This window comes from Nomascus leucogenys, chromosome 7b (genome assembly GCF_006542625.1).
Source record: "Nomascus leucogenys isolate Asia chromosome 7b, Asia_NLE_v1, whole genome shotgun sequence".
Lineage (NCBI taxonomy): Eukaryota > Metazoa > Chordata > Mammalia > Primates > Hylobatidae > Nomascus > Nomascus leucogenys.
The window spans coordinates 6,661,144-6,674,255 of NC_044387.1; the positions used below are offsets into that span (position 1 = coordinate 6,661,144).

At 45.1% G+C, this 13,112-nt stretch overlaps 1 protein-coding gene across 1 annotated transcript in view; it reads left to right on the top strand.

Annotated features, from left to right (window-relative positions):
* Positions 1-13,112, top strand: part of EFCAB6 (EF-hand calcium binding domain 6) — a 295,381-nt gene that overhangs the window by 26,629 nt on the left and 255,640 nt on the right. Inside the window, exon 3 of the mRNA XM_030815402.1 lies at positions 8,970-9,181. Coding sequence (XP_030671262.1) covers positions 8,970-9,181 — 212 coding nt within the window. The remainder of the gene's footprint in view (positions 1-8,969; positions 9,182-13,112) is intronic.

The window sequence follows — 13,112 nt, forward strand, 5'->3', positions numbered from 1 at the left end:
TCCCAGCACTTCGGGAGGTCGAGGCAGGAAGATTGCTTGAGCCCAGGGGTTCCAGACCAAGCTGGGCAACATAGTAAGACCTTGTCTCTACAGGAAATAAATACAAAAAATTAGCCAGGCATAGTGGTACATGCCTAGAGTCCCAGCTACTTGGGAGGCTGAGGTGGGAGGATGGCTTAGGCCCTGGAGGTCAAGGCTTCAGTGAGCCATGATCGTGCCACAGCACTCCAGCCTGGGTGACAGAGTGAGACCTTGTCTCAAAATAATAATAATAATAAATAGACATCTTGGTTGCCTCTGTGTTTTGCAATTATAAGTGAAGCTGCCGTAAGCATTCGTGTACTGGTTTTTATGTGGACATAGGTTTTCAACTCATCTGGAGTTCTTACCAGTTTTAAAAGCAACAGAATTTGACGTTATTATTTTCCAAAAATATATATCCTTTAATTTCATGTATTAGTTCCTTCATTTACTCATTCATTTATCCACATTTTCTGAGCCATAATATGTGACAGGCACTGTAATAGGTGCTGAGAATAAAGAGATGCACCTGAGAGAAGGCCTGCCCTAGACAAGCTCACAGTCCAGAGAGGGAGATAAAGAATTCAAGCAGCGTGAGCCAAATGCCATAAGACGCACTTACAAAGCACTGCATGAACACAGCCTGAGGAATCAGCGGGCCACTGTGAAAGAAGAAGCTGGGTTTATGAAAGAAGTTAGGTTTTGCCTGGTAATGGGGTGAAGCCATCCTAGTCATGCTGGACACTCAGGCTTACTTGCAACTGGCAGGACTTGAACCACCAGGTCCCATGCATCTACAAGGGAGCCTGCAAAATAGAGACTGTTTCCAACAACCGTGTGTCTACCCAAACTCAGGGGTCTATTTCTAAGGAGAAAGAGGAGAGTGGATATCAGGGATTAGTTTAGCAGTTTCTGACATCAAAATACATCATCAGCAATAAATGCATCCCAGTTCAATAGCTCCATGTCTACAATCTAATTTAGATATATCTTTATTTAACCAACTTTCTGATCGTACAAAGAAGACTAGAGTGAGGTGAGATGACTGGGTTAAAAGGTGTTCCTATTTTTTTTTTTTTTTTTTTGAGCCAGAGTCTTACTCTGTCATCCAGGCTGGAGTGCAAGGGCATGATCTTGGCTCACTGTAACCTCCGCCTCCCAGGTTCTAAGTGATTCTCATGCCTCAGCCTCCTGAGTAGCTGGAATCGTAGGCACGCACCACGACACCTGGCTAATTTTTGTATTTTTAGTGGAGACAGGATTTCACCATGTTGGCCAGGCTGGTCTCAAACTCCGGGCCTCAAATCCCCAAAATGTCGGGATTATAGGCATGAGCCAGCGCACCCGGCCTGTTCCTACTCTTAAGGTTCCTAACGAGTACCACCAGATTACCCTTCAGGAAGCTCACACCTTAGCACATTCACACTCATGATACTTACAAGTGCTCATTTCTAAGTATCCTAACATAGATTATCTTTTAAGATCTTGCCCATTGGATATGGAAAAATAACATTCCATTGTGAATTTAATATGCATTTCCTGAATAGTAAGGTTAACTGTTATTCTCAAGTTTACCAGGCTTATGCCTTTTGCTTTTGTGAGTTGCCTGTTCATGTCCTTTGCCTGTTTACCTACTTTGGGTTGGTCTTTTTTAGTGACTAGTATGAGCTCTCTGTGTATTAAAAATGTGAACCTTCTATCTGCCTTAGTGCCACAGGTATTTTTCTTTTTTGTCATTTGCTTTTTATTTCTATTGGTGGTACTTTTTAGTGCACTGGAGTGTTTTTTTTTTTTTACTTTTTTTCTTGTTGTTTTTTTGAGATGGAGTCTCACCCTGTTGCCCAGGCTGGAGTGCAGTGGTGTGATCTTGGCTCACTGCAAGCTCTGCCTCCTGGGTTCAAGCGATTCTCCTGCCTCAGCCTCCTGAGTAGCTGGGACTACAGGTGCGTGCCACCATGCCCAGCTAATTTTTGTGTTTGTAGTAGAAATGGTGTTTCACCATGTTGGCCAGGATGGTCTCGATCTCTTGACCTTGTGATCCGCCCACCTTGGCCTCCCAAAGTGCTGGGATTACAGGCATGAGCCACCATGCCTGGCGTTTTTTTACTTTTTAAAAATTAAAGATATATTTGCCTCCCAGCACCACTTTCCTCTATAAGAGGGTATCATCAGCAGTTGGGCTGGTCTCTTTTTCATGCATGCACAACATATAACTGTAGATATATATTTGTATAACTCATACATCAAATAAGCAAATAAATATTAGACACACTGTTTCCTTTTTAAGTGTTTTTATCTTTGTGTTTCAGGTTGAATCATTTCTATAAACCTGAGTTCATATTCGCGAGTTCTTTTTTCTAGCATGTACACTCTGCTACTAAGCAAAACAAGTGAATTCTTAACTTCTGATATTGTATTTTTAATTTTTAGATTTTTTTCATGTGCTCTTTAAAAATGCTTTCCATTTCTCTACTGAAATTCGCTATATGTTCACCGTGTTCTCAGCTTTTCCCTTTCATCTTGCCAACATATTTCCCATTCTCAGTTTGAATACCTGATCATTTCTACCTGGTCGTTATTCTTTCTGTGGGTGTTCTTCTGATGACTGTTTTTACCTTGATTAGGTTACCTTTTCTTCTTCACTTGTCTTGCAATTAAAAAAAAAAGTAATGCCAGATACTTGTGTTAAAAACAGCAGAGACAGAAGTCAATAATATTTACCACCAGAAAAGGAAAGCCTCTTCTTCTCTCAGGTTTCTAGCCGGGTGAGCTCAGTTTAATCTCTCAGGTGAGCTGTGCCTTTTTTTTTTTTTTTTGAGACAGAGTCTCGCTTTGTCGCCCAGGCTGGAGTGCAGTGGCGCAGTCTCGGCTCACTGCAAGCTCCGCTTCCCGGGTTCACGCCATTCTCCTGCCTCAGCCTCTCCGAGTAGCTGGGACTACAGGCGCCCGCCACCACGCCCGGCTAATTTTTTTTTTTGTATTTTTTAGTAGAGACGGGGTTTCACCGTGGTCTCGATCTCCTGACCTCGTGATCCGCCCGCCTCGGCCTCCCAAAGTGCTGGGATTACAAGCGTGAGCCACCGCGCCCGGCCTGAGCTGTGCCTTGACTTTGTTGCAGTTTTAGTCAAGTTTGGGTTACCCCTGGTTTCACATGCTTGCGTTCAACAGGTCTTTGAGGTGTGAGCACTGGTGAGACTCCACAGATCTCTCTGCTTTATAGCCCAGCCACCAGCTTTGCATATGGCGGGAAGATCTCTCTCTGCTTTACTGCCTACCTGCCATTTTGGGGGGGTTTCATGGGAGGTCTCTTTGTTGTCCAGCTCTGCCATGGCTTTCTGCACCTGGGTACATCTCTGTCCACCCTGTGGCCCTGATTTAACCTTCAGTGGGCCACTGACACTTAGTGAAGGGCCCATATGCTTCAGAGGGTTCACCTGAGCTCTTGTTCCCTGTATTCAGCCTTTGGTAAATAGCTGCCCCGAACTTGTGCAAAACCTCGTGTGCCATGCTGGGGTGGATCACTCAGCTCTCCTGTAGCCCTAGCCTTTGGTACAGTGCTACTTACCTGCACTGGGGGAAGGCCCAAGAGGGTGAGCGCAGACCTGCTCTGTGACAAGGCCCCTGGGAATCTCATCCATCTGTCAGCCTCATGTGGCTGCTAAATACTGGGTTGTTTTCTTCCTACCCTGTCTGTAACGAATTTGCTTTTTACCCACTGTGCCACAGGGCTGGAAGGAGTTATCATTCTTTTTTCTCTGATGAGTGGCTTGTCCTTTCCTGAATTGTAGTTTCTTTGCATCCTCAGATCTCTGGTGGGTTTTAAAACTATATATATATTTTAGCTTATCCTACTTGTTCTCATTGTTAGGGTGACAGTGACAGTCTGTTGTGACTTTCTATATCCTAAGCAGATATGGAAAATTTTGTCAAATTGCCCTCCAGAAAGATTCTATCAATTTGTACTCCCACCAGCAGGTTCTGCAAGCTTGGTTACTGCTTTCATTTTCATCGTCAGACATTACATTAGGCACATGGAATAAAAAGTTTTCCTTTACATATTTTAAAATAGTCTCAAATCAATGTTTTCTGATTCTTTTAAATTACAATTATTGATTGCAATGGTGGGGCTTCTAAGAAAGCAACTAAAATATATATATGAGAAGTCCAAGAGAGGATTTCAAGACAGAGGTGTACATTAACAAGAGGGATCCCCCTCTGACACTGGGGGTGGGAGGAGGATGTTCAGGCTGGTGGGCAGAGGGAGAAAGAGTGCTCACCGGCTGATACTGAATCACACAGCCGCTGTGTGTGAATCTGAGATTCTGAGTGACAGCCAGAAATGGAAGGGAAGCCCAAGTGCTTCCTGCATTACTGAGTGTTCTTGGAACTCTTGTGGGAGGGTTAAGTTCCTTCTTCCCCCTCAGGGCTATGCTTATTCCTCTGTTCCCTGTCTGCCCTCTCTTAAGTGAGTCATCTGGCTCCATGTCCTGAAATGCCACCTGTAACCAAAATGATAGCTCCATCCTCACTTCCCCACTAAGCTCCTGATCGTATATCCAGTTGCCTCGTGGATCTTTTTGCGTGCACCGCATCTAACGGGCATCTCAGACCTGAACTGGCTAAACGGGTCTCTTGACTCCCCCGTTTTCTCCATCTCAGCAATGACACTGTCATTTATCTCGCTCCTCATGTCCAGCACCAAGGGATTATCCTTGATTTCTCTATTTTCTTTAACACCCCCCCACGCACCTCCTCAGCCAATCCATCAGCAAAACCTTGTCAGCTACAGATCTGATAGATCATGTCTCCTATCTGTCTACTTTTTTGTCTACCTTCAGGGCTAGCACCTGGTTCAAGCCACAGTTACCTCCTAGACCTTGAAGCAGCCTCCTCTCTGGTCTCCCTCCCTCATTTTTTGCCCCCTATAATCCATTCTTTACATAGCAGCCAGAACACATTTTTAAAACCCCACACAGAGGCTGTATTAGATAACGTTGCTTCCCTCCCTAAACTCTCCTGAGCCTTTCCATTGCACTTTGAAGAAAACGCCATCCTTTCTGCAGGTGCCTGAAGCCTGTGTGGACTGGCCCTCTCCTCCCCTGGCCTGAGCTCTCACTGTTCTCCATCCTACCTGCTATGTGCCACACTGTCCACTCTGGCCTTTTTCTTTCCTGGGCATATCAAGCTCCTTCTTGCTCAGGGGTTCTTTACTGGTTGCTATGGTTTCCCTGTTGAAGACATTCTTACTTCAGCTTCTTGATTGGCTGGCTCATTTTTATCCTTCCGGGTTTCAGCTCACAAACCCACTTTGGAGCAGACTTCCTTGACCATCCCCTCTAAAGCAGGCCCCCGCTGTACTCTGCCTCACTGTTTTGTCTTTCCATCTTCATTGCACGTGTCACTGTGCACCATGACCCCATCGTTTGCTTATTTATTTATTGGCTTCTTGTCTGTCGTCTCCCCTCCAGATTGTAAGCTGTACCTGTCTGATTCACTGCAGTACCCTCAGGGCTGAAAATAGTGGTTGAAATATGATAGTTGTTGACATATGACATTTTTTGAATGAATGAATTCCACTTCCTTTTACAAGTCAGTGTTTCCCACAGCCCCTTCTGCTCTTCCCATTGGGCCTGTTTCCCTGTGGCCTCCATGCGGGTGGTTCCCACACTTGCATCTCCACTCCAGCCTCTCTAATCTCCAGAGTATGTATTCAACTTTCAGATGGACATCCCACTTAGATATCCCAGGCTGAACTCATTCTCTTTCCATAAGCCTTTTCCTCTTCTATTCTAGGTATCTATTGCTGTGTGCAACTGCCCTAAACATTGTGGCTTGAAATAGCAACAGTCATTTATTTTGCTCACAGATCCGCAGTTTGGGCAGGTCAGCATGTCTCTGCTCCACGCAGTCCAGCTGGGGAGGTGCAGAGGCTGGGCTGACTTCACATCGGGGGCCAGAGTCCTCGAATGGCTAGCAGTTGACGCAGCTGTTGCCTGGAACCTCAGCTAAGGCTGTTGCCCAGAACTCCTATATGTGGCCTGCTGGGGTGGCTCCTTGGCCTCCTCACAGCCAAGTGGTGTCTGTGTGTGAGCATCTAAAGAGGACCAGGCATGGCTGGGTGCGGTGGCTCACGCCTGTAATCCCAGCACTTTGGGAGGCTGAGGAGGGTGGATCACCTGAGGTCAGGAGTTCGAGACCAGCCTGGCCAACATGGTGAAACCCCGTCTCTATTAAAAAATACAAAAATTGTATCGTGGCAGGTGTCTGTAGTCACAGCTACTCGGGAGGCTGAGGCAGGAGAATTGCCTGGACCCAGGAGGTGGAGGTTGCAGTGAGCCAAGATTGCGCCACTGCACTTCAGGCTGGGAGACAGCAAGACTCCATCTCAATAAATAAATAAATAAATAGGACCAGGCAGAGGCCGTAGCAGCTTGCGTGGCCTCATCTTGGAGATCATGCATGTCATGTATCATACTGATAGATGTCCATTCTGCCATAGTCATGGGCCCACCGGATTCAGCGGGGGAGCATATGCCCACTTTTGCGGGGAGGAGTGTTAACGTGATATTGTGTTGGGAGATCTTGCCATTCCCATCTTGGAAAATACCATCTGTTGCATCTTCCCTCTTCCCTTTCTAAGTGAAGGGTGCTGCCCTTGCCCAGCCACCCAGGCCAGACGCAGGTGTTCCATCCTCTCTCCATCACTTACCTGGCCCCTCCAATCAGGGGAGTCTGTAGACCTCCCCGCTTGACCTTTCTTTTATTCATGCGAAGTCTTTTTGCTCTGTGACCATCATGCTAGTATGGTACTGTGTCACTCCTCTCCTAAGCAGCTGTAGTCACCCAGCCTGTCTCCACCCTATCAGTCTCCTTCCCTTTCGGTTCCTCCTCCACGTGGTACCAGGGGGAAGGTGAAGAATGAAAATAGGGTTATGTTGTTCTTTTGATGACAGTCCCACTGTGCCATCTCATAACCCCAGAGCATGAAGCCCAGGGAGAGGCCCTGCTGACTTTTCCCGTCCCATCTCTTGGCCGATGCGCCTCTGCTTGTCCCCACCCCCATCCTCCATTTGCCCAGGCTGGCCACGCCCCACGGCAGCCCCACTTCCAGCTCTGTTCCCTCAGGATCACCAAGTTGCTTTCCACTGAATAGGCTTTCCTGTCACCTTCCATCCTGTCACCTGAAACCAGCCATGCTCTGTTTAGGTCTCCCGTGCTCCCTGCAGATACCTAATGCCCGTCTCCACACTGGACCGCCGCATCCCAGTTACAGAATCACCTCCCTCCCGGAGGCTGTGGGCATCAGGAGCGAGAGTCATCCCCAGCCCCCGGCACAGGCCCTGCGTGCGCTGGGCCCTCAGTGGGTGTCGGGGGAGAATCGCCGATGGCAGCGCAGTCCCTGTGTGGGGTGGAAGTGCCCCCCCAGAGCCTGCTGTGCTGTGGCTCATGGGGTTAGGGTCTGCAGCCGATCTCCATGGCAGTGTCACTGTGGGGTGCCTGCATGTTGTCTCTTGTATCCCCTCAAGCAGAAGACAGCCCAGCCCACCCTACATCTCTGAGGAAATCCCAGCCTGTCCTCTGGGTGGGTTCAAGTTGGTGCACCAAGATCTTTGGAGTCTTTCACCTGCCCAGGTCACCCCAAGACTAAAGCTATCACTGTCCTTATGCCAGAAATGTGCAACAGCTTGATAAGAAATTTTCATTCAAAGGGAAAGAACTGGCATCCTCCCTCCCTAGCTGCTGCTTGTGAATATTATTATAAAGGATGAGGCAACGTGAAAGCCCTTTAACATCCATCTAGGATTTACTGTGTAAGAAAGAGCTACTAAATAAACTATGGCTACCAAGTTTATCTCATAAGTAAGTAGGAGGGATTTACCAACTACCATTATTCTTGGTCTCCTCTTTCCCCAGTCAGTTATAAAATATCAAACTGAACAACAGTGTCTTCACACATACGATACGGATTGGAACCATAAGTTGGTTTGTACTCACCATATTTACTTATGTAATGTCCTACCTATTGTTCCTCTAGTTGTTTTTGTCTTGGAGAGGGGAAGGAGGCCTATGGCGTATCACCTCTCCTTTGCTGACACAGAGAGCTCTGGGACCTAAAATGTTAGTCAAGACATTATTCCTTTCCTTCCAAAAAGTTCAAAACCCAAAAGCTTATTTAGACTGCTCGAAACATTTTTCTTTTTTTTCTGAGACGGAATTTCGCTCTTGTTGCCCAGGCTGGAGTGCAATGGCACAATCCCAGCTCACCACAACCTCAGCCTCCCAGGTTCAAGCTATTCTCCTGCCTCAGCCTCCTGAGTAGCTGGGATTACAGGCATGTGCCCCCACACCCAGCTAATTTTGTATTTTTAGTGGAGATGGGGTTTCTCCATGTTGGCCAGGCTGGTCTCGAACTCCTGACCTCAGGTGATCTGCCCACCTCGGCCTCCCAAAGTGCTGGGATTACAGGCGTGAGCCACCGTGCCCAGCCCTCGGAACATTTTTATATCTACATTTTAGCGTCCATCTCTTCCTTGTCTTTGAAAGGGAAATGGTCTGGGTTTAAGAATTACATGTTTTTCCCTCAAAAATTGGCAAGGGGATGAAAGGTGAATATGATATTTTAAAGATTTATTTGAATGATATCGACTAAATTTTCTTTCAATATCCATGTTTTTCACTTGTACTGAGCTATGTGCTTTATAGAGAAGATTCTCTTTTTTTTCTTACTAATGTCATTACTGTTATTCTATATTGACCAAATTTCAGAGTTGAAACATGACCAAGTAGATTTTTCATTACAGGTCATCTACGGTGATACACGTAAACCTAGATATGGTGAGAGAAATACCATCTAATAAGTTTTCTCGGTTCCGTTCAACAGTGCAAGAGTTTTTGTTTAGTATCTCGGCTTTAAACATGTTTAATAAATAGCTGTATCTCTTTTATAGCCACAGCTGTTGCAAATCCAACACTGTCCTCCTTAGATGTTAAACGGATTTTATTTCAAAAAATTACCGACAGAGGGGATGAGTTGCAAAAAGCCTTTCAGCTGCTGGATACTGGTCAGAACTTGACTGTGTCAAAAAGTGAACTGAGAAGAATCATCACAGACTTCCTGATGCCGCTCACACGAGAACAGTTTCAGGACGTGTTGGCTCAGGTGCTGTATGTTGTATATACTTAGAATCACTCAATTCCAGACAAGCTGAGGTAGATCAGGGGAGCAGGTAACCTATCCCGCCCTTCCCCCCACTGTTGCCACTGAGCAGTTGAAGTTTTGTTTTTCATAATTCAGTTAATTAAGGCTGATTTAGATGATCACGATCGACAGATACTCGGTCATATTTTGCATGTAGCGCTGCTCCAGCCAGTTTCTTTTCATTTCTTTCTTTCTTTTTTTTTTTTTTGAGACAGAGTTTCGCTCTTGTCGCCCAGGCTGGAGTGCAATGCTGCGATCTTGGCTCACCGCAACCTCCGCCTCCCAGGTTCAAGCAGTTCTCCTGCCTCAGCCTCCCAAGTAGCTGGGCCCCTGGCTAATTTTGTATTTTTAGTAGAGATGGGGTTTCACCCTGTTGCCAGGCTGGTCTCGAACTCCTGACCTCAGGTGATCTGCCCACCTTGGCCTCCCAAAGTGCTGGGATTACAGGCATGAGCCACTGCACCCGGCCTTCTTTTCATTTCTTTTAAGGGTCCATCTAAATGTATTTGGGTCAACTTCTATTTTGGAACTTAGTATTTTGGCATTTTTTCCCTTCATCAAATAGTTATGGAGCACCGGCTATATGCTAGATCCAATGCTAGACACTGCAGTGCAGATAAATCAGACTCAGGCCCTGCCCTTGAGGAGCTCCCAGCCCAGTGAGACACTTATGGAGTGTTGGCAAGTGCTGGGAGAGGGGCCACGACAGGGTGGCTGGGAGTCACAGGAGGGAGAGCTATCTGAAAATGAGGAGAGGTAGTCCAGGAAGGCTTTCTGGAGGAGGGGTATTTAACTTAGTTTTGATGAAGGAGTGAGTATTCTTGAGATGAGAGGGGAAGGAAAGGTCCTTATAGCAGAGGGGACAGGCTGTGTGAAAGCTCAGATGCCCGAATCCGCCTGCCATGCTTACTCAGGGACCTGGGTAGTTCTGTGATTTCTATCAGAAGTGAAGGGATATGGGTCATGTTGTGGCCAGAGGGGCCAATTCAGAAAAGTACTTAGTAAAACAGTTCGACCTTTCTCCTAGAGGCTGCAGGGAGCCAGTGAAGGGTTTGCAGCAGGGGTGATGCAGTTACATGAGGCTGTAGGGAGCCAGTGAAGGGTTTGCAGCAGGGGTGATGCAGGTATGTGGGGAGGGATGTGGAGGATGAAGGCCCTTGGCCACCTGGTGGTGTGCCACACCAGGGGATGAAAGAAGTAAAAATCTCTGGACTATATCCTTGGGGTCCCTACAAAAGGAATATGAAATGCAGTAGGAATCAAACCTTTTCAAAATCAGTCTGTAATGATCAAAAGTAGAAAATTTGGGCTAGAATATCATTAGTATTCCATTTAACCCAATAATTAAATTTGTACACACATACACATGCATGCACACATGCAGACAAGTATATATATATATTTACTCATTCATTATTTTTTTTAAAATTATTTATTTATTTATTTATTTATTTATTATTTTTTATTTTTTGATGGAGTCTCACTCTGTCATCCATGCTAGAGTGCAGTGACACTATCTTGGCTTACTGCAACCTCCGTCTCCCGAGTTCAAGCTGTTCTCATGCCTCAGCCTCCCGAGTAGTGGGATTACAGGCATGTGCCACCATGCCCAGCTAATTTTTAAATTTTTAGTAGAGACGGGGTTTCTCCATGTTGGCCAGGCTGGTCTCGAATTCCTGACCTCAAGTGATCAGTCTGCCTTGGCCTCCCAAAGTACTGGGATTACAGGTGTGAGCCACCGTGTCTGGCCTCATTCATTAGTTCTTAATTAGAGTCTGACTTCATGCTACCTCCTAGTAATTTAAAAACTTCTTTTAGAATTTGCTGTATACTACAACCCACTGTGTATACTTCCAACACAGGGGAATGATGTGTTATCAAAACAAATAGCTCAATGAATTTTAGGCATTCCCAAATTCCAGTCTTAACTTCAAAGACTGACTCTCTCTCTCCCTTTTTTTTTCTGACTTAAAATTTTAAAAAAGTACAGTTCTATTTGTTGTTTCTTCTTATGCATACCACGTTCTGTTTCAAAGTTTTCTCTTCCCTTTAATTCTGTCTTTTTTTTGAATTTGTGAAGTTTTGAGCCATAATTTTCTCAAATATTTTTTTCTGTCCCATTCTTTCCTCTCTTAAACATTTTGATATTGTCCCACTGGCCTCTGAGGCTCAGTTCATTAAAAAAAGTTTTATTCTATCATTCAGATTGGATAATGTCTATTGATCTGTCTTTAAGTTCACTGACTCTTATCATCTTCATTCTACTATTAGCCCCATCCCTTGAATTTTTAGTTTTAGACATTGTATATTACAGTTGTAGAATTTCCATTTAATTCCTCTTTATGATCTCCTTACCTGCGTAGATTTTCTGTTTTTCTGCAGTTATGAGCACATGTCTTTCAACTCATTGAACATAGTTAAAATAGCTGCTTTAAAGTTCTTGTAATTTTCACGTTAGTCACCTCAAGGTTGACCTGCATTGATGGTCTTTTCCATTGAGAGGGGTCTTATTTCCCTGGCTGTTCATATTTGATTATGTTTGGATAATATTTCAGAACAGAGCTATCCAATAGAAGCATACTGCGAGTAGGTGAGGTGTGGTGGTTCACGCCTGTAATCCCAATGCTTTGGAGGCTGAGGTGGGAGCATCACTTGAGCCAAGAAGTTCAAGACCAGCCTGGGCAATAGAAGAAGACCCCATCTCTACAGAAAATTTAAAAATTAGCTGACCTTGGCTGGGCATGGTAGCTCACGCTTGTAGTCCCAGCACTTTGGGAAGCCGAAGCAGGCGGGTCACCTGAGGTCTGGGGTTCAAGAGCAGCCTGACCAACATGGAGAAACCCCGTCTCTACTAAACATACAAAAATTAGACAGGCATGGTGGCACATGCCTGTAATCCCAGCTACTCGGGAGGCTGAGGCGGGAGAATTGCTTGAACCCGGGAGGCAGAGGTTGTGGTGAGCTGAGATGGTGCCACTGCACTCCAGCCTGGGCAACAAGAGCAAAACTCCATCTAAAAAAAAAAAAAAAAAAATTAGCTGCCCTTGAACCCAGGTGTTGGAGGTTGCAGTGAGCCAAGATGACGCTAATGCACTCTAGCACCCTCATGGGCACTGACACCCCACTATGATGATGCCCTCCTCACCCAATATCCTCCTCCGGGCTTTGATGGCTCCTCCAACACTGTGATGTCATTTTCCTCTGTCCCATCTAATGACTTTAGGACTGAATTGTTAGAAAAGATAGAAAAGGAGGAGGAAGACAGAACTTTTCTCTTCCCTTAAAAAAAATGTCCCCTTTATTTACTTCTATAATAATGGATAAATAGTGCATTTGATTTTTTCCACATCACCCTTTATTGCTGTCTACATTTTTAATAGCAGCTTTATTAATGTATAATTTATGTATCATAAAATTCACGCTTTAAACATGTATAAATTGGTGTTTTCCATATATTCATAGAGTTTCGCAGTCATCACCACTATCTAATTGAAAACCATTTTCATCATTCTAAAAAGAAACTGCCCTCCTTAGCAGTTACTCTCCATTTCCTTTCCACTTGTATCTGCAAATACTAATGTACTTTCTGTTGCCATAGATTTGTCACTGTAGATTCTGGATATTTCATATCAATGGAGTCGTACAATATATGATCTTTTGTGTCTAGCACATGTTTTTAAGGCTCACCCATGTTACAGCATGAATTAGTACCTCATTCCTTTTTATGGCTGAGTAATAGTCCATTGTATGGATAGACCACATTTTGTTTACCCTTTGATCGGCTGATGGACCTCTGAGTTGTTTCCACGTTTTGACTTTTGTGAATAGCACTGCTGTGAACATTCATGTGAAAGGTTTTCGTGTGGACATATGTTTTCAGTTCTCTTGGGTA